Consider the following 25,802-nt stretch of genomic DNA (forward strand, 5'->3'; position numbering starts at 1 on the left):
TGTTGGCAGGGTGATGTCTCTGCTTAATTTAACTTAATTGCTTAACGTTTAGCGATGGGAGAAGGGCTGGGGGGGGGCACCATGGCTGGGCTGAGCTTTGGGCATCAGCTGGCTTCAATCTGGCCCTGGGTTTCAAAGAATAGAATAGAATAGAATAGAATAGAATAGAATAGAATAGAATAGAATAGAATAGAATAGAATATGAAATGGAATGGAATGGAATAGAATATGAAATGGAATAAGGAATGGAATGGAATAAGGAATGGCATGGCATGGCATGGCACGGCACAGAATAGAATAGAACAGAATATGAAATGGAATGGAATGGAATAAGGAATAGCATGGAATGGCATGGAATAGAATAGAATAGAATAGAATAGAATAGAATAGAATAGAATAGAATAGAATAGAATAGAATATGGAATGGAATAAGGCATGGCATGGCATGGCATGGCATGGCATGGCATAGCATAGCATAGCATAGCTTAGAATAGAGTAGAATAGAATAGAATAGAATAGAATAGAATAGAATAGAATAGAATAGAATAGAATAAACTTCATTGCCACTTTGAATGCATGCTAATCGGCATACCTTAAAGTGAAATTTCGTTGCATGCAGCTCTCCAAGAGTCCCCACCTCCAGTATACACTAGATAATATAACACAGTAAATAAATAAAATACAGATGAATACAGAATTATGCATATGCTCACATATATTATAAGAATATGAAGAAAAGATGAATGAAGTTATGTTCACAAGTGCGAAGGCTAAACTTTCAAGACGAGGCTCAGGGATTTTAAAACGATTGAATTACCATTTTTGCAAAGCTTATACGAACCTCCTTGGTGCTTTCAGTTCCCAAACTCAAATGCAAATCTCTCACACACACACACAAAAAAGGACAAAATTAAATCCGTACCCAAGGGCTGCAAGAAAAAAAGAGACTAACATGCCTCTTCCCCCACACTCCCCGTCTGTGCAGGTTTTGATTGTTTAACGACTTTTTAAAATTTTATTTTGATGTTTTTTAAGGCGTTCTGATTGGTTTTATAATAAAAGAGCCTGCAAAAATTAGTTTTATTTATAGTCAAGTCATCTCTGGGGGATTTCGTGAGCTGTCCGGGATCTGGTGAGCCAGGGCAAGATAGCATTTCGGTAAGTAACAGATAGATAAAGCAATGGGTGAGAAATAAATCTTTTTTTTTTTGTTTTAACTTCACTCAAGGTGTGTAGAGATTCTCAGTCGTCCAGGTGCTTTTTTCAGGAGGCAAATGGATTTCCTTGGTTTTTCTGTGAAAACGTTTCGCTTCTCCTCTAAGAAGCTTCTTCAGCTCCGACAGGATAGTGGGGGATGGAAGGATTTATATTCCTTGCAGACAGCTGGTCATTTGCATCCTTTTAGAGGGTGGTTGAAGCACTTGGGAGGTTTATCTGTGTCCTCAGGATCACTTGAGTAGCGCTCCTGGTTCCTGTAGCCTGCAATTTTTTCCTCAGGAAATCCATTCCTTATTCCCACACCATTTATTCTATTTATTTTATTTTATTTTATTAAATTTCTATACTGCTTTTCTCCCGAAGGACTCAGGGCGGTGAACAGCCACAAGATAAAAACACATAAATACAAAAATTTAAAAATAAATTAAAAACGAATTAAATAATTTGGCTGAATTTAAAATTCAAAGGTGTCCATCCCAAATTGTAGCGCTAAAAGCCTGTAGAGATTCTCCGTCATCCAGGTGACGGTTGTCCCAAAGGGGCTTTTTCAGGAGGCAACAGGACTTTCTGGGTTTTTTTTCTTTTGAAGACGTTTCGCTTCTCCTTCAAGAAGCTTCTTCAGCTCTGACTGGATGGTGGGGAAGGGAAGGATTTATCTTCCTTGAAGAATGCATCCTTCCATTCCCCCAGTATCCTGTCAGAGCTGAAGACGCTTCTTGGATGAAGAAGATGATTTATTTTATTTATTTTTATTTTATTTCCGATTTATATACCGCCCTTCTCCCTGAGGACTCAGGGCGGTGTACAGCCAGAATTAAGAACATGAAATACAAATATTAAAAAAACAATTAATATATATATAAATTTGGCCCCAAAATTAAAAATCACAAACCAATTAAAACATTTAAAAATTTCTTCTTAAGCCAGCCCGGCTTAATGATCGTCCCAAAGGTGTTTTTTTTTTCAGGAGGCAAATGGATTTTCTTGGGTTTTTTTTTTTTCTTTTGAAGACGTTTCGCTTCTCCTCCAAGCAGCTTCTTCAGCCCACTCTCCCGTCAGAGCGGAAGAAGCTTCTTGGAGGAGAAGCGAAACGTCTTCAAAAGAAGAAGAAGAAGAAGAAAAAAAAACCCCGGAAAGTTTTCAAGTTACCTCATGAAAAAAAAAAAAAGCACCTTTGGAGTTGGCTCAAGGTGTTTTAAGAACTTGGACAGGAAGGGGGGGAAAAAAAATCCCGCATCTGGTCGCTAGGAGGCGCTACCGCGTCGCGCTCTTTCTCTGGCTGGCAGAGGTAAGTAAAGGCAAATGACATGTTTAAAATTATTATTATTATTATTATATGGGTTATTTTTTGCCTCGCGAAGGAAAGGGCGGGAGGGGAGCCAGCTTTCCCCCCCCTCAAAAAAAAAAAAAAAGCAAGAAACAAACCACGAATGTCTGTCTGGGCAAGACTCTCCTTTGGCCACCTTCGGTTTGCTCCAAAGCTGGAGGAAGACGAGAAGGGAAGGGAAGGCTGAGCTGAGCTGCAGCGCAACGCAACGCTTGGCTCCCCGCTTCGCCCAGCCTGCCCGCCCGGGATGAGGCTGAAGGGCAGAGAGGGGACCGCGCAGGAGTTGGCCGGAGGAGTGGTCGCGTTTTGGGGATTCAGAGAGAAGAAGACTCCCCGGGCTCCTTAAAAGGCAACTTTTCAGCGTTTTTGCAGGGGTGCCATTGAATTTACTGCAGGAATCCAGCCTTTGCATTTCTTTTCTTTTTCTTTCTTTCTTTCTTTCTTTCTTTCTTTCTTTCTTTCTTTCTTTCTTTCTTTCTTTCTTTCTCTCTTTCCTTCCTTCCTTCTTTCCTTCCTCTTTCCTTCTTCCTTCCTTCCTCTCTCCCTCCCCCTCTTTCCTTCCTTCCTTCCTTCCTTCCTTCCTTCCTTCCTTCCTTCCTTCCTTCCTTCCTCTCTCCCTCCCCCTTTCCTTCCTTCCTTCCTCCCTTCCTCTCTCCCTCCCCCTCTCTCTTTCCTTCCTTCCTCCTTCCTTCCTTCCTTCCTCTCTCCCCTCCCCCTCTCTTCCTCTCCCTCTCCCTCTCCCTCTCTTCCTCTCCCTCTCCCTCTCCCTCTCCCTCTCCCTCTCCCTCTCCCTCTCCTTCCTTTCCTTTCCTTTCCTTTCCTTTCCTTTCCTTTCCTTTCCTTTCCTTTCCTTTCCTTTCCTTTCCTTTCCTTTCCTTTCCTTCCCTTCCCTTCCCTTCCCTTCCCTTCCTTCCCTTCTCTCCCCTCCACTCCCTCTCTCTCCCTCTCCTTCTTTTCTGTTCCTTCTCCTTCCCTTCCCTTCCCTTCTCCTCCTTTCCTTCTCTCCCCTTCCCCCTTTCTCTCCCCTTCCTGGCTCAGGAGGACTTCCCCCAACACCTTGCTCTTCCCTGAAATGCCCAAGGAAAGTGACTCAACTTTCTCCTGCCTGGGGAGGAATGTAGCCTCCACCGCTGGCTGGCTCCGAGGGGAGCTTGGCCGGGCCAAGAGGGACGGTGCCAAGGCGTGAGCAGCCAATGCGTGCCAGAGGCTCGGTGCAACTTCGGTGCCCCTCCCGGATCTGCTGAGCCGAACGTTGGCTTCCTTCCTGCTTTTGCCCATCCTTCTCCTGCCCAGCCGCGGAGAGAGCCCTCCTTCCCCTCTCCCAGCCGCCTCTCCGCAGACCCTGACAGATGTGAGACCCTCGGCTCTCCTGGTGGCTTTGGAACCTCTCTGCCTCTCTCCCTCCCCCCACACCACTGGATTTTTGCAAGCATGGAACGTCGGGACCTGTGAGCTCCAGCTGCAAGTAAGCCCCACGTGTGAACGCGCGTTTTTGATGGCTTGGGTGTTGGGTTGGGTTGACTTGCCAGGCAGGTGGCCGATCTCTCCAGGCCCCCCCCTTCCCTCCTTGAGTGTCCCCTCTCCAGTGCCAAGGGCAGCCCCCCCCTCGCAGGCAGGACCTGAGATTGCTCTTCAAGTTTAAAGGTTGGGGCTTGGTGGGGAAGGAGGGGGGTCTAGTCTCCCTTCAGCAAAATAGGCAGACCCTTCCCTCTTTGCAAAACTGGGTGAGTAATTTTTGATGTAAATCAAACCTATATATGCAGCACTGGCTTAAAAAAAAAAAGAGTAGTGGTGGTTGGGGGGGGGTATCATAAGGACCACTGGGGATTTAAAAAAAAATTATCAGTGCAACATATTTCAATAAAACGATCTCCAAAACCAGCCAGTCGTGTGTTGAGAAGGCATAGAAGGGTTTTCTAGGGGGTGGTTTGAAACCCACCTTCTGACCCACAGATCTGTGGCTTCAAAGGAAGGCTGAGTTCTTTGTGGCTTCTTTTTTTTGGGGGGGGGGCGGTGGGGAGGCTAGCTGGCAAGACAAGACGACCGATTTCCAGGGGTTTGGAAAAAAAAGGACAATCGGAATATCAAAGATTTAGTTTCATCATCTCCCTGCAATCTGGCCGGTTTAGGAACAAAAGGATGGAAAAAAAAAAGACATGACTTGTAAGAAGTTCACCGGTTAAAACTCTGGATAAGAACAACAGCCTTAGGAGAGGCAGAAGAAGCTCAGCCAGGGATGAAGAGTTGCCCCTTCCTCAACAGTTGAGCTTCTCCTCTTGAGAAGCTGTTGACGCTGCTACTGCTTTAAAACAGTCGTCTTGCTGAAGACGCTTGGTGGTCTTTTCTCTCAATTCAGCCCTGTCACAAACCACGAGGGGCTACGGATATTCAACCCTGCCCTCTTGTATTTTTTTCCCACGAGGCCCCCAATTATTCTGATATTACAATTATTATTAACATCACCTCGCCTCCACCTCTGCTGGATGCTCCTTTCCCTATATTTAAAATTGGTTTCGGTTGCCTTTTCCTACGCACGTCCCATTGTCCCTGCAAACAGATTGTGTGTGAAGATTTAAGTGAAAAAAAGAAAGAAACAAACAAACGGGGAACATTTCAAACCTGTTGTTTAGGCGAAGGAAATAATTAGATTTATTCCTCCATTAAAAAACACACACACACACACACAGACACACGATCGTGTTTAGCCTCACGTCCTTTTGAACGGTATTTACTAACTGCTCGTCAACTCTTGGGCAGATATCGGTGCCTCGACCACGTAACTGGAATCTTTGCAATCAGGAACCACGTATTTTCATTTTTTGTCCTTTTTGTCACTACAAGCAAATTGAATCTTGGAGGTTTTCGACTTTCATGCCTGCTTAGATTTTTTTTAAAAAAACAATTTGTTGGGAACTTAGTTCCCAATGATCCTTCAGTTGCTGATGGGATCCTTTGGCTCTCCGATCATTTGGCGTGCTTTAGGATGTAGAAATGAAGCTGCTTGATGGGGTGTTGCTTTCCCTTAGCCGTTTTCTGGTCCTGCATTACCGACAGCCAGGATAACTGGAAGTTGGTCCACGGTGGGATTAAGTAAAATAGTCCCTGGCCTTGTGGATCGATTTGTCACCCAGGAAAATCCAGGCATGTGATGGATTCCTGCCCGGCCTTAGCTGCTTTGATTAGGTGCCTACCTGGCGGCTAATGCTGGTGCGTTGAAAAAAAACACCGAGTCCAACCTTGGCTGTCAGTCCATCTGGGAGACATGGCATCTGTGACATCTGGTTGAGCATCTGCGGCTCTGTAGCAAGCCCCCGGTGAAGGTCTCTGCCAAAAATGCATCGGTAGTTCTGATCAGTGTGCAAACTAGGAAAGGAGAGATTAGATTTCTCCCGGGGTGGGAGGAATAACAAGAGTTGGAAGGGGCCTTAGAGGTCTTCTAGTCCAACCCCCTGTTTAAGCAAGGAGATCCTGCATCGTTTCAGGCAAACGGCTGTCCAGTCTCTTCTTAAAAACCTCCAGGGATGAAGCACCTACAACTTCTAGAGGCAAGCTGTTCCACTGGCTAATTAACAGAATAATCAGAGCTGGAAGGGGCCTTAGAGGTCTTCTAGTCCAACCCTCTGTTCAAGCAAAGAGATCCTGTATTGTTTCAGACAAATGGCTGTCCAAACGCTTTTTAAAAACCTCCAGTTTTGGAGACAAGCTGCTCCACTGTTTAATTGTTCTTACTGTCAGGAAATTTCTCCTTAGTTCTAGGTTGCTTCTCTCCTTCTTCAGTTTCCATCTGTTGTTTCTTGTCCTGCCCTCAGGGGCTTTGGAGAAGAGCTTGACTCCCTCTTCTTTGGGGCAGCCCCTGAGATATTGGAACACTGCTATCATGTCTCCCCTAGTCCTTCTTTTCATTAAACTAGACATACCCAATTCCTGCAACCGTTCCTTAAATGCTGGCAGTCCTTTTAATCGTGGTTTGTGTTTGAAGTCACGATGGGCTCGGGTCAGAGGCTAAGCTATAAATCCTGGCTTACAAGCCAGAGTGAAGCTGAGTTCAGACACTAGGCTGAGCCAAAACTCCATTATGTTTTAAGCACGAATCCGATCAGATGCCTGGGAGAACATCTGTCCAGCTTAAACTACATGGTCGTTGAGTGGTTGAGGGAATCAGAGGCTACTTTGGGCAAAACACGATTCTAAAAATCTACTTGGGTAATATTAAATCAGCTGGGCGGTGGGTCTATATGGGATCAAACGGGGGAAGATGTGAGGGTTAAAATCCCAGCTGAACATCACCAAGGACAGAGGCGTTTGTGATTTTTTTTTATTTTTTGGGGTGGGGGAATTATTTACGGAAATCAGATCCTGTTTTTCAAGACAAAGATCTCCCAAATTGGCTCCTATCAGTTAAAAACAAAGAGATGACTATCAGGAAATGGACCATTAGCCTGATGAAGGAAGAGGACACATGGCTCAGAGATAACAGGAAAAGAGATTGGGAGGCAAACTCCATTAAGGGTCCATTTTGACCAAGCTTGACTCAGAGCTGAGCTGACCTTGCAGGCACTTCTTGTGGACTCGCAGAAGAATCTAGAACCTAGAATTGCCTTTCCTGATCTGGATCCTTGAAGCTATATCAGACCACAGTTCTGGAAGGAGGATCCTTGGAGATCCTTAGGAAGGCTGAGTTCAGGGATTCCCTCCATTTTATTCCTGTCCTTCCAAGGTCGGGAAGCACTCAGGAAGCACCCTTTTTTTCAGGGTGGTGGGTCAACCATGGACTCAGGTCCATCTTCTCTTCGCTCAATGCGATGACTTGGAGACAGACTGTTGATAGCCTCTTGGTTGTAAGTCCCATAGGTGCTTCTTTCAAGAGGCAATTGGACTGTCTTGTTTTTTCTTCTTCTTCTGAAGATGTTTCGCTTCTCCTCCAAGAAGCTTCTTCAGCTCTGACAGGATAGTGGGGGATGGAAGGATTGATCTTCCTTGCAGACAGCTGGTCCTTTGCATCCTTTTAGAGGGTCTTTGAAGCACTTGGAAGTTTATCTGTGTCCTCAGGATCACCTGAGTACTGCAAATAGTTCCTGTAGTCTGCAATTTTTCCTCTGGCAATCCATTCCTTATTCCCACACCATTCAAAGTTGTCCATCCCAAATTATATAGCTAAAGGTCTGTAGAGAATCTCTGTAGAGATTCTCCGGTTGTCCCAAAGGTGCTTTTTCAGGAGGCAATTAGACTTTCTGGTTTTTTTCTTTTGAAGACGTTTCGCTTCTCCTCCAAGAAGCTTCTTCAGCTCTGACAGGATGGTGAGGAATGGAAGGATTTATATTCCTTGAAGAATGCATCCTTCCATTCCCCCAGTATCTTGTCAGAGCTGAAGAAGCTTCTTGGATGAAGAAGCGAAACGTCTTCAGAAGCAAAAAAAACCCAGAAAGTTAGTTGCCTCCTGAAAAAATGCCCCTTTGGGACAACCGTCACCTGGATGACGGAGAATCTCTACAGACTCTTCTTGGTGGTAAGCTAAAGCACTCTGCCGAGCTATAAACCATTATTTACTCAAATCAGTTTAATTAAGTCGAAGGAGCCACTTAGATCACCAATTAGGCATTTTTAGCCGGAGGGAGAAAAGAATAGCAATACATTTTCGTTGAGTCGCTAGCAGCTTTTCTTTTAAATTGGGTTCCAATCGGTTTCCCTTTCAGTCAATCTTTCTAAAAAGAAGTGAGGTTGGAGCGTAGCTATGCGAAGCAACAGGGAGATAGGTTTATATTTTGATCCGAGTGACAGGAGACGAATCCTCTGAGGCGAAAATAATATATATATTTAATATATATATATAAAAATAGCTGAGCAGCGAAGTGGAAAACATTGGGTCTAGATTGTCAATCAAGCTACGGTTTGCTTAAAAGCAGGCTTCCCTAAACAAACCAGAATTGTCCAGGTTCATGTTTTACACCTGGCTAGTTTCATTCAAAGGGAGGTGGTGGCTCAGTGGCTAAGATGCTGAGCTTGTCGATCGAAAGTTCAGCCGGCAGTTCAGCGGGTCGAATCCCTAGTGCCGCGTAATGGGGGTGAGCTCCCGTGACTTGTCCCAGCTTCTGCCAACCTAGCAGTTCGAAAGCACGTAAAAAATGCAAGTAGAAAAATAGGGACCACCTTTGGTGGGAAGGGAACAGCGTTCCGTGCGCCTTTGGCATTGAGTCATGCCGGCCACATGACCACGGAGACGTCTTCGGACAGCGCTGGCTCTTCGGCTTTGAAACGGAGATGAGCACCGCCCCCTAGAGTGGGGAACGACTAGCACATGCTGGACCACAATCGGTTGGTGATTTTCAGCAACATGTGCACGAAGCCAGCCGAACAGTTTTCCCTGGCATTTTCCAGACACAGGATGGCAGAAAAAATGGCTTTATTGCCTTAATCCAAGGATTTTCTGAAAGGCTTTTAGGCAATCCGAACATCGAAGGCTTGCAGCTTAGGTTTTTGCTGCAAGAAACGGCGCTAAGCCACTGGAAGCTTTTCCTGCCTCTAAACATGGTTTATTACGTGGGGAAATGTTCGTCCTGCCAGGGTAATGAAATGCCACATTTGCTGGGACCTCACGGACTGACCTGCAGTTATCCAAGACCATTTCCACCCAACATTTGGTGGAGACCAACGCTGAAGTTTTCAGCAACCTTCCAGCTGTAATTGTTGGGGAAAGCTCAATTCGTCATAAAGGTTGTGGAATTCGCTGAGAGGGCTAAACCGTCTTCTTGGAATCAGAGAAGAGACACACACAATCTATGTTTATGGTGGGGTGGGAACTCTTAGGGGGCTTCTTGCGTGAGACAGGAAAAATAAATGAAATGATGATGTATGGTTTTCGATGAGTAGACTGGGTAGGTTGTAGAAAGAAGAGAGTTCCGTTGTCACCCTAGAATAAGAGATAAATTTATAATGATAACGGCCGTAATAAAAAAATTGGAATTGCTGTAAAGAACCTTTCGTCTTTTCTATTTTTCTTATTTTGCTTTCCTGCACTTTTACGTAGCTCTCTTGTTGCTTGGATTCTTTTTCTTTAGATTATTTTGCATTCGTTTCCTTTTTAAAAAAATCTTTCAATATATATATATATATATATATATATATATATATATATATATATATATATATATATATATATATATATATATCTTTATCAGCAAAATATAAATTTGGTATAAAATGGTTTGTCGTGAATGCGACTGCTTGAGGGCTCCTCAATTGGAGCTGAAAGGTGAAAGGGATGCAATATGCTCCTTCCCACATGCTGGGGTAGACCAGGTGTCTCGATAGGAAAACACTTAATCTCTCCCCTGGCTCAAGATGATTAAGGGAGGAGAACTTGTGGCTCAGAGGTTAATACAACTGCCTAACATGCAGGCAGGCCAAGTTTGAATCCAAGTAAGGGTATGGCTAGCTGATGAGAGCTAAAGAGCTTGAAATAGATCTATACTAGTCTCCCTTTACTTCTTTATCAGCGAAATATAAATTTGATATATACATATATCAAAAATGTATGTATATGTATATGTATATGTATATGTATATGTATATGTATATGTATATGTATATGTATATGTATATGTATATGTATATGTATATGTATATGTAAAGGTTCCCCTCGCACATATGTGCTAGTCATTCCCGACTCTAGGGGGCAGTGCTCATCTCTGTTTCAAAGCCGAAGAGCCAGTGCTCTCCGAAGACGTCTCCATGGTCATGACTCAATGCCAAAGGCGCACGGAACGCTGTTACCTTCCCACCAAATGTGGTCCCTATTTTTCTAATTGCATTTTTTATGTGCTTTCAAACTGCTAGGTTGGCAGAAGCTGAGACAAGTAACGGGAGCTCACCGTGTTACGCAGCACTCGGGATTCGAACAGCTGAACTGCTGACCTTTTGATCGACAAGCTCAGCGTCTTAGCCACTGAGCCACCATGCCCCTACAAATATAAGCAACTAATATAACTAAACGCCTCTGTCTGGTTGATGATCTTAAGCGGGGCTTATTTTTTGTGTAGGGCTTATATTATGAGCATCCTGAAAAATCATGCTAGGGTTTATTTTCTGGTTGGGTCTTATTTTCAGGAAAAGAGGGTATATATATATATATATATATATATATATATATATATATATATATGTGTGTGTGTGTGTGTGTGTGTGTGTGTGTGTGTGTGTGTGTATGAATGTATATATATACACACATACATACCTTGTTTTCCCGAAAATAAGATCCAACCGGAAAATAAGCCCTAGTATGATTTTTTCAGGATGCTCGTAATATAAGCCCTACACCAAAAATAAGCCCCACTTAAAATTGTCAGCAGACAGAGGTATTTAGTACTGTATTTCCCCCCAAATAAGACCTAACTGTAAAATATTTATTTATTTATTTATTTATTTATTTATTTATTTATTTATTTATTTATTTATTTATTTAATTAATTAATTAATTAATTAATAAAATTTATATCCCGCCCTATCTTTGAGGATTCAGGGCGGCTCACAACAATAAAAAAAACCAGTTAAAAATATAAAATACATAATATATAATTTATATTAAAACCCCCCAAATCTAAAAACCCTCTCAGTCCAGGCTGGGATAAATAATCCATAATGCGTCTTTTGGAGCAAAAATTAATATAAGACCTGGTCTTATTTTGTGGGAAACACGGTATATAGAGAGAAAAATAAAAAAAAGCACAATTATTCTTCCAGCATGGTGGCAAAATTTTCCCCAGAAGTGAAAACGTGGGACTTTATAAAGAAGAAAACCTCGCGTTCCGCTCTTTCGAAAATCTTAAGTCTCCGTGTCAACTGGTTGGATTGACACATTTCACTAAAGCGCTGATCTTTCACGAGGATTTTTGTTGGCTCCTGGCTGCAATAAACTTTTTGATTGAGGTAACATTTGATGTGAAGCCAGCCATCACGGCTTATAAAATACGGTTTGTGGCTTAGTGGGCTGCGTGAGCTCAGCTGATTGTGTGGTTCTTCGGTAAATCTCGGATAAACAAACCATAACTTGATGGGATTTTTGAATGCTGCTTCTCTGTTTTCCTTTAAGCTTGTTGTCTATTTCTGAGGGTGGAGGTTCATTCTCCAAACTTGTGAGTTGGTTTTAGTGGTGGAATGGTGGAATTTTTTTACTGCTGGTTCTGTGGGTGTGGCTTGGTGGGCGTGGCTTGGTGGGTATGGCAGGGGAAGGATACTGCAAAATCCCCACTCCTGGGGGAAGGATATTGCAAAATCTCCATTCCTACCCTACCCCAGGGCAAGCCAGAGGTGATATTTGCTGGTTCTCTGAACCAGTCAAAATTTCCGCTACAGGTTCGCCAGAACTGGTCAGAACCTGCTGAATAGCACCCCTGGTTGGTTTCCAAACTTTTTGTTACCAGGGTAAGTAACATCTTCAGCAAAATTTAGGGATGTTCTCCTGATTATAAGGGCTTCGTGTGGTTAGTAGGTCTCATGATGGGGAGGTCATGTCAGGTGAGGGTCATGTCACATGGGGGTCTTGTGATGGTTCTTGGGGTGGGTGAGGTCTGGGTCATGTCAAGTGAGGGTCTGGTGATGGGTCTTGTGGTGGGTCAGATGAAGGTCTTTTGATTGGTCTTGTGGGTCATGGATCATGTCAGGTGAGGTTCTTCTGATGGGTATGGCAATGGGTCAGGTGAGGGTCACATCAAGTGAGGGTCATGTGGTGGGTCTTTTGATCAGGAGGTCACATCAGGTAGGGGACATTGGGTTAGCTCAGTGTTTCCCAAACTTGGCTATTTTAAGATGCATGGACTTCAACTCCCAGAATTCCCCAGCCAGTATGCCTGGTTGAGGAATAGTATGCCTGGTTGAGGAATTCTGGGAGTTGAAGTCCATACATCTTAAAATAGCCAAGTTTGGGAAACACTGGGTTAGCTGATTGAAATGTCAGACATTAAGCGAATATCACATGAAAAAAGCCTGGATAGCTCAACAGACAGAGCTCTGTCATTTAACATCAGCTGTCTGCAATTAAAGTAAGATCGAATCTCGCCAGGCTCAAGGTTGACTCAGCCTTCCATCCTTTCTAAGGTAGGTAAATTGAGGACCCAGTTTGTGGGGGCAATAAGCTGACTTTGTATAAATATACAAAAGTATGAAGGCTATTGCTTAACGCATTGTAAGCCGCCCTGAGTCTCCGGAGAAGGGCGGCATATAAATCAACTAAAAAAAAAAAAAGGACTGGGTAGGATGTATATTTGATAACATGAGAGAGTTGGGAGAGTTTATTAAATGAAGAAAGGTCCCTAAGTTACATATACAGTCACCGAATTCAGCATCCTATTTAGCTAAACTTTTTTTTTTTTTTAAAAAATTGATTTATATGCCGCCCTTCTCCGGAGACTCAGGGCGGCTTACAAGGCGTTAAGCAATAGCCTTCATACTTTTGTATATTTTATACAAAGTCATCTTATTGCCCCCACAATCTGGGTCCTCATTTTACCTACCTTAGAAAGGATGGAAGGCTGAGTCAACCTTGAGCCTGGCGAGATTTGAACTTGCAGTAATTGCAGGCAGCTGATGTTAATAACTGTTAATAACAGTGCTTTAGTCTGCCGCGCCACCAGGCTCTTAAACTTTGAATAGTTTGATTTTAGTTTCGTCGATTGTATCAACCCATCATCCTGAATCATAAATTAGGCATTCCGCCTTGGTGTGGGCCCAACAATGGCGGTTTGTTCAACAAATTACAATGCACCATTTAGCGTGAATTGGTTTTCGTTGGAAAAGGTGAACTCAGGCATGGCGGTTTGTAAATGGCGGCTTCTGGCTTGTGTTAACCCAGTCAGTTGTAGCTCATATCCTAAAACAAGTGCCATCTATCCAACTGGATCGGCAAGGAAACTGTGTCCCTTAAAACCAACCAACCGACCCAAAACTCCATACCAGCCAATCCAAAACAGAACTGGAAATTCCTGGGATTATTATTATTTTTTTTAAAGCGTATAATTTTGATTTCCTGAACTCTGACCCCCTCGGATATTGCTTGCCGGTCTTTCAATTTCAGCAAAGCTAGCTTTGTCTGCTCGGCAAAGCAGCTGAGAATGCAAGAATGACAGCTTGGATTTTCGGTTAAGAGCGGAAGAGACAAATATCTTACAGGGTTTCCGTACAATAAATACCCTTAGCGTGCCGTTTTCTAGAAGAAGACGGATAGCTGGCGCATCGGGGTTCACGTTACTTTCGCTTACCCAAGGGTAACGTCGCCGTGTTTATGCAGTGGGGGTAAGGGAAACCAAGACAGGATGTCTGGGAAAGTTCAAAAGTGGAGACTCTTAGAAACAGAGCGGTGTTTTTGTTGACAGACAAGAGCAAATGTTGACGGGGCTGCTTCTCCAATGGGATGCCCATGCATTTAAATGATGGCTTGATGGCTTGGCCAAAACAGCATGAATCGTGAAGGAAAAGGATTTCCCCTACATTGCTTTAGAGAGGAACTAGTTAGACATGGTACAGTTGAGCGAGCCAGCAAAAAATTAGGTCCCTTAACAAGTTTTGTTGCGAGGCGTATTTGTTGGCCCTTGAACTGATCGATGTTTCTGCATCAACGAAGGAGTTATAGTTCTCAAGCTGACCTCATAAGATTCCAGAAAAGTGAAGGCAGATAAGGGAAATCAAAAAAGGAAATCTGTCATCGGCAGCCATAGACAGAATCAAAGAAATACAAAATGACAGAATAGCAATAGCACTTAGACTTATATACCACTTCACAGTGCTTTCCAGCCCTCTCTAAGCGGTTTACAGAGTCAGCCTATTGCCCCCAAACAATCAGGGTCCTCATTTTACCCACCTCGGAAGGACGGAAGGCTGAGTCAACTTTGAGCCGGTCAGGATCGAACTTCTGGCAGTGGGCAGAGTTAACAATAGGAATAGCCCTTAGACTTATATATCGTTTCACAGTGCTTTACAGCCCTCTCTAAGCGGTTTACAGAGCCAGACTATTGCCCCCAAACAATCAGGGTCCTCATTTTACTGGAAGGACAGAAATCTGAGTCAGTGGGGAAATCCAATTTTTTTTTACTACTGGTTCTGTGGGCGTGGCTTGGTGGGCCTGGTGTGGTTTGGTGGGCATGGCTTGGTGGGTGTGTCAGGGGAAGGATACTGCAAAATCTCCATTCCCACCCCACTCCAGGGGAAGGATATTGCAAAATCTCCATTCCCACCCCCCACTCTGGGGCCAGCCAGAGGTGGCATTTGCCTGTCCTCCGAACTACTCAAAATTTCCGCTACCGGTTCTCTGAACTGCTCAAACATTCTGCTACTGATTGTCCAGAATCTATCAGAACCTGCTGGATTTCACCCCTGGTGTGAGTCAACCTTGAGCCGGTCAGGATTGAGGGAATCGAACTATTGGCAATGTGTGCAGAGTTAGCCTGCAATACTGCATATAATAACCATTGCACTACCACGGCTCTTACAGAATAACAGAGTTGGAAGGGACTTAGGAGGTCTTCTACGTTGTCCCAGCTTCTGCTACGTTGGCAGAAGCCGGGACAAGGAACGGGAGCTCACCCCGTTAGGCGGCACTCGGGATTCGAACCGCTGAACTGCCGACCGTTCGATCGACAAGCTCAGTGTCTTAGCCACTGAGCCACCGCGTCCCTTTGTTAGAGATACCCAATTCCTGCAACCATGCTTCGCATGTTTTAGCCTTCAAAGCTCTGAGTAGCAACCCAGAGAGGAATGTGAAGCACCCATCCTGGATTCCTTGAAAGTTTCTCCAATCCGGATCAAGGCATACCAAGGAAGACTACTACTCTAGTCCCTGAACAGGATCTACAGGCTGATGAACAGCTTCCAGATGTTGCCTTTCAGTCTTTAAGTCACCGTGCCTTCGAGCATCTTCTAATTAACCTCAAGAACTTGTGTCATACAGCAAATTATTTCAGAATAGGATTCTAATTTATCTCTCTGTCCAGGAGAGTTCCCTTCCACTTGGGAGGGAGCCAAGTGGATCAAAGCTGTTCTCACACTTCTCTCACCCCCCCATCTTTGATCATCCGGCTTGCTCTTCCCTGCAGATAAGCATTTCCCCCCTGTTTGTTAAGAAGGGACCTTGCGATGTGAAGTCTGTAATGTGATATGTAGAACACCCAGCTCCGAGGGAGGACATGCAAAAAAGAAAAAAGAAAAGAAGTAATCCTCCTTTTTTTGAGGTACAGCCAGAGTGGTATTCAGCTGGTTCAGACCGGTTCACCCGAACCGGTTACAGAAATTGTGGGTGGGCCTGCTCATCCACCCCGGCTCTATGCCATCCTATTTAGGCGTGTTTTTGAGGCTGGAAGGTGCATATGCACGCAAAGCGCATGCACTATGTCCCTTCTCTGAGTTTCTGTCTTTCTTCAGAGCTTTTTCGTTGCGTGAGATCGACAGAGCTCTGTAAGATTTGAGTTTGCGTTAACGATACGTTGTATTTTTATAACGAGTTGCTGCGTTGAGACGGGAAAATCCAGCTTCACTGTTGCATTTGATTCGGTTCTCGCTCTCTAACAGAGCTTGTCATCGTGGTTTAATGGAAAAGCTTTGATTGAAGTTAATGGAATTGGATTGCCACCTGAAGCCCTATGACAGGTTCTTAGCTCTGATTCTGTTACCATGTAGACAATCCTGGTTTGTGGGGGGGTTTGTGGGGGATGGGGAAGGTTTCCTTAACGACAGCAAACCGAGAGTAAAAATCTCTTATCTTCAATCAATTAATCTCTGTCTCATTATAATGCACAGCCTTAATTACAGGTATGTGTCAGGGTTGCTAAGGCGCAACCCGAATTATTATAACAGATACGCTTAAATGTCAAACCGGCACGAAGGGGAAAAGGCCCGGGGAGGGGGAGTGTTAATTCATTCCAAACCCCCCTCCCCAATTTTCCATTTCCGTCAACATCGTGGAATCCTTATTTGCGCCTGTTACGAAAACCCGGTCATTAAAAATAAAATCGCCACACCGCCCCGAGCCTTAAAATTGATAGGGTTACATTGGTTTCTGGGTTTTCAAATTTGTTTTTTTTTTTCTTCCCTTCCTCCCCTTATCAAAAGATGAACACGTTTGTGTAAAAATCCCTCACCTCGTTCGGAATTAGTTAACTTGCTGCAGGGAAATTGTAGAAAAAAAATATCTCCAACGTTGTGTTCTATTTAAAATGGGAATAAAAGTATTCCTGGAAAAGAGAATAGTAAATAGCGGGAGTTTATTATTTTTTTTTAACATACGACCCCCCCCCCGGTCATGTGATCAAAATTCAGACCCTTGGCAACTATCCAGTGGTGGGTTTCCAATATTGTTACCACTGGTTTGCCACATGTGCACACATGTGCCCCAGGGATGAAATGCTCCCGGTTCGGACCGGATTGCCCGATCCGGTAGCGATGGCGGCGGGTGGTTCGGAGAACCGGTAGCAAAAATCCCTCCCCACCCCCATGCCCAGCTGAGCCGCCCGATCATCAGAGGCTTTTTATTTTATTTTTAAAAGCATTTTTTCTACAACCTCTTCGGCCGAAAAAATGCTTTTAAAAGTAAAAACAAAACCTCTGTCGATCAGGCAAGTCAGCTGGGATCGTCAGAGGCTTTTAAAAGCATTTTTTTTACAACCTCGTCAGCCGAAGAGATTGAAGAAAAAATGGTTTTAAAAGTTTAAAAAAAAAAGTTGGCCACGCCCACTCAGTCATATTACCCCCTCCATCAAGCCACGCCCACAGAACCAGTAGTAACAAATTTTACATTTCACCACTGGTGTGCGCCTACAGCCATGCACCTGGCGTTCTGCGCATGTGCTTTTGCTCACTCGCGCGCCTTCCATGCATCCGCCCGGCCTCAAAAATGTGCCTAAATAGGATGGCATAGAGCCGGGGTGGGGGTGGGGGGCGGCGGGGCGATCTCCGCTACCAGTTTCCCTGAACTGGTACGAACCGACTGAATACCACCTCTGCAACTGTCTCATAATTATGACTGCGTCACTGGGCGATGTGATTCAGTGGTGGGTTTCAAAAACTTTTACTACCCGTTCTGTGGGGTGTGTCTTGGTGGGTATGGCATGGCTCGGTGGTGGTGTCTTGGTGGGCAGGGCAGGGGAAGGATACTGTAAAATCTCCATTTCCTCCCGATCAGCTGGGACTTGGGAGGCAGAGAATAGATGGGGGCGGGACCAGTGGGGGGATTCAGCCGGTTCGCACAACTTCAGGAGAACCGGTTGTTAACTTTCTGAGCAGTTTGGTGAACTGGTTGTTGGAAGAAATCATTAATGGCTTAGGCCTGGGATACTTGCAGGACCATCTCCAGCCGCTCTCCCACCGTCCTGTGCGCTCTCACAGAGTCGGCCTCCTCAGGGTGCCGTCGGCCAAACAATGTCGGCTGACGGCCCCCAAGAGGAGGATGTTCTCTGTGGGAGTCCCGAACCCTCTGGAATGGATTGCCCACCGAGCTCAGGATAGCCCCCGACCTTCTTTCCTTCCGTCGCGAGCTGAAGACGTGGCTCTTTCGTCAACTCAACTGATCCGTTTGGGGATACACTGTCATAATTTTAAACTGTTTTTAATAGGGTTGCTGATTTTAATTTTATTTCATTGTGATTTGTATTGGAATTTGTCATTTTGTAAGCCGCCTTGAGTCCCTAGGGAGAAAGGCGGCATATAAATCGCAATAATAAATAAATAAATAAATAAAATTAGGGCAGAGAAACGGTTGTTAAATTATTTGAATCCCACCACTGGGCAGGGGCCAGTCAGAATTTTCACTACCGGTTCTCCGAACTACTCAAAATTTCCGCTACCGGTTCTCCAGAACTGGTCAGAACCTGCTGAAACCCACCTCTGACGAGGAAAGGCAAAGGGGTGAGTCAGCTTCACTTAACAACCGTGTTACTAATTCAACAACTGCAAGGATTCACTTAACATCCAGGCCATGAAAGGTCGTAAAAATAAGGCAAAACTGTCTTCACAACTGTCTCGGCATGGAATGGAGGGAAATTAAATTTAACGGTGCTTCTAGGGATGAACGTTGGTGATAATCCTTGCGTGTTTGACATGGAGATGAAGGAAGAACATTTTGCTTCCGGGGTTCGGTGATGTTCTGGTTCTGTTAAATACAGGCGGTCCTCGACTTACGACCACAACGGAGCCCAACATTTCTGTCGTTAAGGGAGACATTTGTTAAGCGAATTTTGCCCCATGATTACGACTTTTCTTGCCAGCGTAACAGAAAATTGAACAACACCGAAATTCAGGATAATTTTAATTAAAAAAAAAAAAATCTTGAAAGGGAAGAGTGTGAGAAATAAATAAATAAATATATATATATATAAGAGGTGATAGACATCACGATCTCCGGAACGTTTAAAAGTTTAAAATTAAAAAAAAAATAAAAAAATAAAACTTTTAAACGTTCCGGAGATCGTGATGTCTATCGCCTCTTCTATAACTATACCTGGAACTCGCATCTTTAGGACAATTCTTTATATATATATATATATATATATATATATATATATATATATATATATATGTATGTATGTATGTATGTATGTATGTATGTATGTATATGTATATGTATATGTATATGTATATGTATATGTATATGTATATGTATATGTATATGTATATGTATGTATGATAACTCTTTTTCCCCCATTCTCCCTTCTTGTCTTCAGGCAGCATAATTATCCTTATGAAAATGTGCCGAAGACGGAAAACTTATCTCTACATACATATCTGTATTCAAATCCTGCTCTTCGTTTTTTTTTTTTTTGCAGTTTTAACAGCTGCCATTTTCAAAGGAAATCCGGGGAGGCTAAACTGAAGTTTTAACTTCCATTTCCCCCCCCCCTCTTCCTTATCGTATCTGATTCAGATGAACGTATCTCTTTATTAAGGGCAAGATTATATGGAAGTTTAATTGCTTTGTCATGGCAAATCATCCTACAAGTTAGAGATGACAATTCGAGCGGGTGGAGGCAGCCGGAGACCACACACATCCAAAGAGATCAAATATTCATATATTCCCGTTTTTAAAAATCTCTAGCAGCTTAATATTCAGCGGCGTGCAGGTAGCCCTCGGCTGACAGCTGCAATTCAGGCCAGCCTTTCTGTTGCTAAGCGAGACATTTGTCAAGTGAGTTTGCCCCATCTTACGACCTTCCCTGCCACGGTTGCTAAGCGAATCATTGCCATTGGGAAGAAGTTAGGGAACACCGCTGTTAAGTGAATCGGGTTTCCCCTTTGACTTGGCTGGTCAGAAGGTCGTAAAAAGGGGACCAGGGGACCCTCCGGGACACTGCAAGCGTCATAACTATGAGACGGTTGCCAAGGGTCTGAATTTTGATCACCGTGGGGCGACCGTGGGAAATGCTACAATGGTTGTAAGTGCGAAAACTGGTCGCAAGTCACCTTTATCGGTGCCATTGTAACTTCGAACGGTCACTAAATGAATGGTTGTAAGTCAAAGACTACCAGTAGGTCATCTGCCCTTGGAGATTCAGGTAATTCTTGACTTATAACTATATAACCCATTCAAAGCACTGAAAAAAGTGACGTACGACCATTTTTCACACTTCTCTTATGCTCATGTGATCCAAATTCGAATGCTTGGCAACTGGTTCGTATTTACGACGGTCACGGTGTCCTGGAAGATAGCGGCTTAGAGATGGAGCTCTCATCTCACAATCAGGAGGCTGTGAGTTCAATCCTAGGTAGAGGCAGATATTTCTCTCTCTCGGGGCACAACGAGAATCTATCTGCTGAACAAAACTCCGCTCTGGCGAGAGGAAAGGCATCCGGCCAGTAAACTGCTCCATTCAGTTGCCCAGACTCCAACCCACTAGGGATTATGCGGTCATTAAAAGGAGATGATGACAATATCCCGGAAGGTCACACAATCTCCTTTCGCGACCTTCTGACACTCAAAGTCAGTGGGGAAGCTAGATTCACTTAACAACGGCATTCCTAACTTCACGACTGCAGTGAGTCATTTAATGACTGCGGCAAGAAAGGCGCCAAAACTCACTTAACAACTATCTCGCTTACCGGCAGAAATGTTGGGCTCGATTGTGATCGTAACACGAGGACTCCCTGCAATCCATTATTGGCACCCACTAAGAATGTTCTGCCAATTTTGTCTAGTCAACTTTTAAGGCTTCCAAATTCCTGGCTGTTATTATACTTGGTGGTAACGAGTCCATTTATGTATTTCTTTCTCTTATTAGATTCATTATCTGCCACAGTTCCTAGCTGCTTGCCAGCACAGAGCAATAAAACATGGAAATAAAACACACACAGGAGGAAATTAAAACCACATCATGTAAACCTACATTATCTAAAACTACATAACATTATGAGTCCAAATTCTGTCGTCCCTCTTCGGTGTCATGCATCCTTGTAGATCAGTGATGGAGAACCTTTTCGGCACCGAGTGCTGAAAAGGTCGCGCAGAAATGTTACACGCGTGCTTGCGCTCGTCAAGGCCTCGCTCTGGAAAAGCTGAACTTCTGGGTTCCCAACAATCAGCTGGCCGGCGTGCATGCATAAATCAGTTTTCAGCACTGCCGTGCGCACGAAGGGATTGCGCTTGGAAAAAGCCGAACTTTTGGGTTCTAGCACGCACTAGGGCCAATCACCAGGAGATTGTGAGTTCTAGTCCTCCCTTAGGCATGAATGCCAGCTGGGTGATTTTGGGCCAATCACCAGGAGACTATGAATTCTTGTCCTGCCTTAGGCATGAAATTTGGTTGAGTGATTTTGGGCCAATCACCAGGAGACGGTGAGTTCTAGTCCTGCCTTAGGCATGAAAGTCGGTTGAGTGACTTTGGGCCAATCACCAGGAGACGGTGAGTTCTAGTCCTGCCTTAGGCATGAAATTTGGTTGAGTGACTTTGGGCCAATCACCAGGAGACGGTGAGTTCTAGTCCTGCCTTAGGCATGAAATTTGGTTGAGTGACTTTGGGCCAATCACCAGGAGACGGTGAGTTCTAGTCCTGCCTTAGGCATGAAATTTAGTTGAGTGACTTTGGGCCAATCACCAGGAGACGGTGAGTTCTTGTCCTGCCTTAGGCATGAAATTTGGTTGAGTGACTTTGGGCCAATCACCAGGAGACGGTGAGTTCTAGTCCTGCCTTAGGCATGAAATTTGGTTGAGTGACTTTGGGCCAATCACCAGGAGACGGAGAGTTCTAGTCCTGCCTTAGGCATGAAATTTGGTTGAGTGACTTTGGGCCAATCACCAGGAGACGGTGAGTTCTAGTCCTGCCTTAGGCATGAAATTTAGTTGAGTGACTTTGGGCCAATCACCAGGAGACGGTGAGTTCTAGTCCTGCCTTAGGCATGAAATTTGGTTGAGTGACTTTGGGCCAATCACCAGGAGACGGTGAGTTCTAGTCCTGCCTTAGGCATGAAATTTAGTTGAGTGACTTTGGGCCAATCACCAGGAGACGGTGAGTTCTTGTCCTGCCTTAGGCATGAAATTTGGTTGAGTGACTTTGGGCCAATCACCAGGAGACGGTGAGTTCTAGTCCTGCCTTAGGCATGAAATTTGGTTGAGTGACTTTGGGCCAATCACCAGGAGACGGTGAGTTCTAGTCCTGCCTTAGGCATGAAATTTGGTTGAGTGACTTTGGGCCAATCACCAGGAGACGGTGAGTTCTTGTCCTGCCTTAGGCATGAAATTTAGTTGAGTGACTTTGGGCCAATCACCAGGAGACGGTGAGTTCTAGTCCTGCCTTAGGCATGAAAGTCAGTTGAGTGACTTTGGGCCAATCACCAGGAGACGGTGAGTTCTAGTCCTGCCTTAGGCATGAAATTTGGTTGAGTGACTTTGGGCCAATCACCAGGAGACAGTGAGTTCTAGTCCTGCCTTAGGCATGAAAGTCGGTTGAGTGACTTTGGGCCAATCACCAGGAGACGGTGAGTTCTAGTCCTGCCTTAGGCATGAAATTTGGTTGAGTGACTTTGGGCCAATCACCAGGAGATGGTGAGTTCTAGTCCTGCCTTAGGCATAAAAGTCAGCTGGTCCAATCACCAACAGGTGGTGAGTTCTAATCCCACTTTAGTCATGAAAGCCAGTTGGGTGACTTTGGGCCAGTCCCTTTCCCTCAGCTCAACCCAACCTCACAGGGTTGTTGTATTGAAGAAAAGAGGAGGGAGAAAGTGGGTTGGATAGGTTCACTCCCTTGAGACCTTTGTAAAAATAATAAAGGCAGGATACAAATCAAGAAATATGGATGAAGAAATCACTGTCCTTATTTTTAATCTCTTTCTTATATTTTGTTTTTAACTTTCTTCCAAGCTAAGATTTTTTTTAAAAAAAATTTTTTTGAACATTTCTTCAAGGACAAGAATTTTTTTTTTAACACTTCTCACCGAAGGTTGTGCACCAGGTGCATTTCTCCCTGCGAACCGAAAAAAAAAATAAATACAATATTTCAATGTTTTGGGTTTTTTGCCAACAATGTCTTATACGATGCATTGGTTTTTTTTTTGTACCGAGTTTCCCGAACACACAGCTGGCGAACTCCTTTACAAAATTGAAGTGATAACCGTTAATTGGAAACATGGATTTAGATGGCTATCAAAATCTAATGTAAACATATTACTGAGCCGAGGTGGTGCAGTGGTTAGAGTGCAGTACTGCAGCTACTGCAGCTGACTGCTAGTTCAGCAGATCAGCGGATCAAATCTCACCGGCTCAAGGTTGACTCAGCCTTCCATCCTTCCGAGGTCGTTAAAATGAGGACCCAGATTGTTGGGGGTAATATGCTGACTCTGTAAACCGCTTAGAGAGGGCTGTAAAGCACTGCGAAGCAGCATATAAATCTAAGTGTTAGTGCTAAGTGGGAAGGAAAGAAGGAGGGAGGGAGGGAGGGAGGGAGGGAGGAAGGAAGGGAGGGAGGGAGGAAGGAAGGAAGGAAGGAAGGAAGGAAGGAAGGAAGGACAGACCGTGGTGGCACAGTGGTTAGAATGCAGTATTGCAGGCTAATTCTGCCCATTGCCAGGAGTTCGATCCTGACCGGCTCAAGGTTGACTCAGCCTTCCATCCTTCCGAGGTGGGTAAAATGAGGACCCAGATTGTTGGGGGCAATATGTTATTTAGTATACTGTCGATTGTTGTAAGCCGCCCAGAGTCCTCGGAGAGTAGGCGGCATAGAAATATGATTAATAAATGAATAAATAAATAAATATCTCTCCCCTCATTTTAGCCAGGAGCAGTGAGATGGCGTGTATCCAATGATATTTCTAGCTGAAAGACAATAAGACAGCTTCCATATTGCTACACCGTAGTGGGAATAAATTGCTTTTTTTTTTTTAAATTAAAAAAAAGTTTCATTTTTTTTGGCCACTTAAATAGAACTGTTGGGAGGACCCGGGAAGAGGCATTATAATAGACCGCAGAACGAGAAGCTGTTACCGCTTTTGGGCTGAAGAGTGCAAAGTGGGGGAAAGTAATTTGCGAAGATCCACTTGAAAAATCATCCAGCGTAACTTCATAATCACAATTATCTGTGAGAAGATTTAGTTCAATTACTTTATCTCTCCTTTAAAACAAAACCTACCTTCTCGTCAAGGTGGCCCTACTTGAGCTGAAACTTCAAAATTGAAGTTTTGGGATTTGAAACGTCAAAAAAAAAAAAAAAGGTTAAGAAACTCTTTCTGGCATACTAATGTCTTCATTATCTTGTTGTTGAATAGCTTTCGTGACTTGCTCCGTCCTCTGGTTTCCGTTGGATGGTTCTCTTTGCTCTAAACTTTAGTCTAAAGTCAAATCATCCCAGTTGAGTTTAACTTCTGAAGACTTTATGGAGGCCTCTCGTGGTTTTTTAGTCTAGCGCTGAAGATATTACCTAGTTGGGTCATGAAATGCCTGCAAGGAAAACACCAAGCTCAGAGAGCACCAAGGACCCCATAGCCTTCCTCCCCCTCCTCCTCCTCCTCCTCCTCCTCCTCCTCCTCCTCCTCCTCCTCCTCCTCTCCCCTCCCTCCTAGTACTGAAGATGTCACCTAGTTGGGTCATGAAATGCCTTCAAGAAAACCTCCAAGCTCAGAGAGTACCAAGGACCCCATGGTTCTCCTCCTCCTCCTCTCTACACATCCCTTTCCCTCCTAGCACTGATTATGTTACCTAGTTGGGTCATGAAATAGCTGCAAGAAAACTACCAAGCTCAGAGAGCACCAAGGACCTCACACTCGTCTTGTTTCCTCCTCCTCCTCCTCCTCCTCCTCCTCCTCCTCCTCCTCCTCCTCCTCCTCCTCCTCCTCCTCCTCCTCCTCCTCCTTCTCCTCCTCCTCCTCCTCCTCCTCCTCCTCCTCCTCCTCTTCCTCTTCTCCTCCTCCTCCTTCTCCTCCTCCTCCTCCTTCTCCTTCTCCTACCCCCCTCCTCCTCCTTCTCCTATCCCCCTCCTCCTCCTTTCTGCAAACCTCACTCCCTTCCAGCACTGATGATGTTACCTACTTGGATCATGAAACATCTGCAAGAAAACCACCACGCTCAGAGAGCGCCAAGGACCTCACAGTCGCCTCCTTCTTCTTCTTCTTCTTCTTCTTCTTCTTCTTCTTCTTCTTCTTCTTCTTCTTCTTCTTCTTCTTCTTCTTCTTCTTCTTCTTCTTCTTCTTCTTCTTCTTCCTCCTCCTCCTCCTCCTCCTCCTCCTCCTCCTCCTCCTCCTCTTCTTCTTTTTCTCCTCCTCCTCCTCCTCCTCCTCCTCCTCCTCCTCCTCCTCCTCCTCCTCCTCCTCTTCCTCCTCTCTGCAAACCTCACTCCCTTCCAGCCCTGATGATGTTACCTACTTGGGTCATGAAACATCTGCAAGAAAACCACCACGCTCAGAGAGCGCCAAGGACCCCTCACTTCAACCTTGAGTTTACAAACATCCCCTTCTATTGATAGGGACAGGAATTTGTTCTGCGATGTAAATATTTTGGAGTTGAACTGCCTAGGTTCTGTTGAAGCCGTTGCACCACAAAGAGTTTGCAGGGAGGGCTCTAAAGAGATTAACGCGCAGAGATATACATCTGGGGGAGACTCAGGTCCAGACTTAACAACATCCATATGCATTTCAGCTGCCAAAAGGGATTAGAAGATGAAGCCTGCTCATCTCTTGGTCTTTGCAGTTTTTGTGGCCCTCTGCAGGAGCATGAAGCTGGTCTCCAAGAGAAATTCAGGTAAGTGCCTGAAGTTTATTTCCAATAATCTTTGGAAACGGTTGGACAATGCATTCCTTGAAGGAT

General features: G+C 44.5%; 1 protein-coding gene across 1 annotated transcript in view; it reads left to right on the forward strand.

The window, feature by feature from the left end:
* Positions 1-3,722: 3,722 nt before the first annotated feature.
* IL1RAPL2 (interleukin 1 receptor accessory protein like 2) overlaps positions 3,723-25,802 on the forward strand; it is a 366,383-nt gene continuing 344,303 nt past the window's right edge. Inside the window, exons 1-2 of the mRNA XM_087877713.1 lie at positions 3,723-4,010; positions 25,635-25,736. Coding sequence (XP_087733839.1) covers positions 25,655-25,736 — 82 coding nt within the window. The 5' untranslated portion in view covers positions 3,723-4,010; positions 25,635-25,654. The remainder of the gene's footprint in view (positions 4,011-25,634; positions 25,737-25,802) is intronic.

The sequence above is a fragment of the Pantherophis guttatus genome, chromosome 12 (assembly GCF_059756535.1).
Source record: "Pantherophis guttatus breed Tessera chromosome 12, ASM5975653v1, whole genome shotgun sequence".
In the NCBI taxonomy this organism is placed as follows: domain Eukaryota; kingdom Metazoa; phylum Chordata; class Lepidosauria; order Squamata; family Colubridae; genus Pantherophis; species Pantherophis guttatus.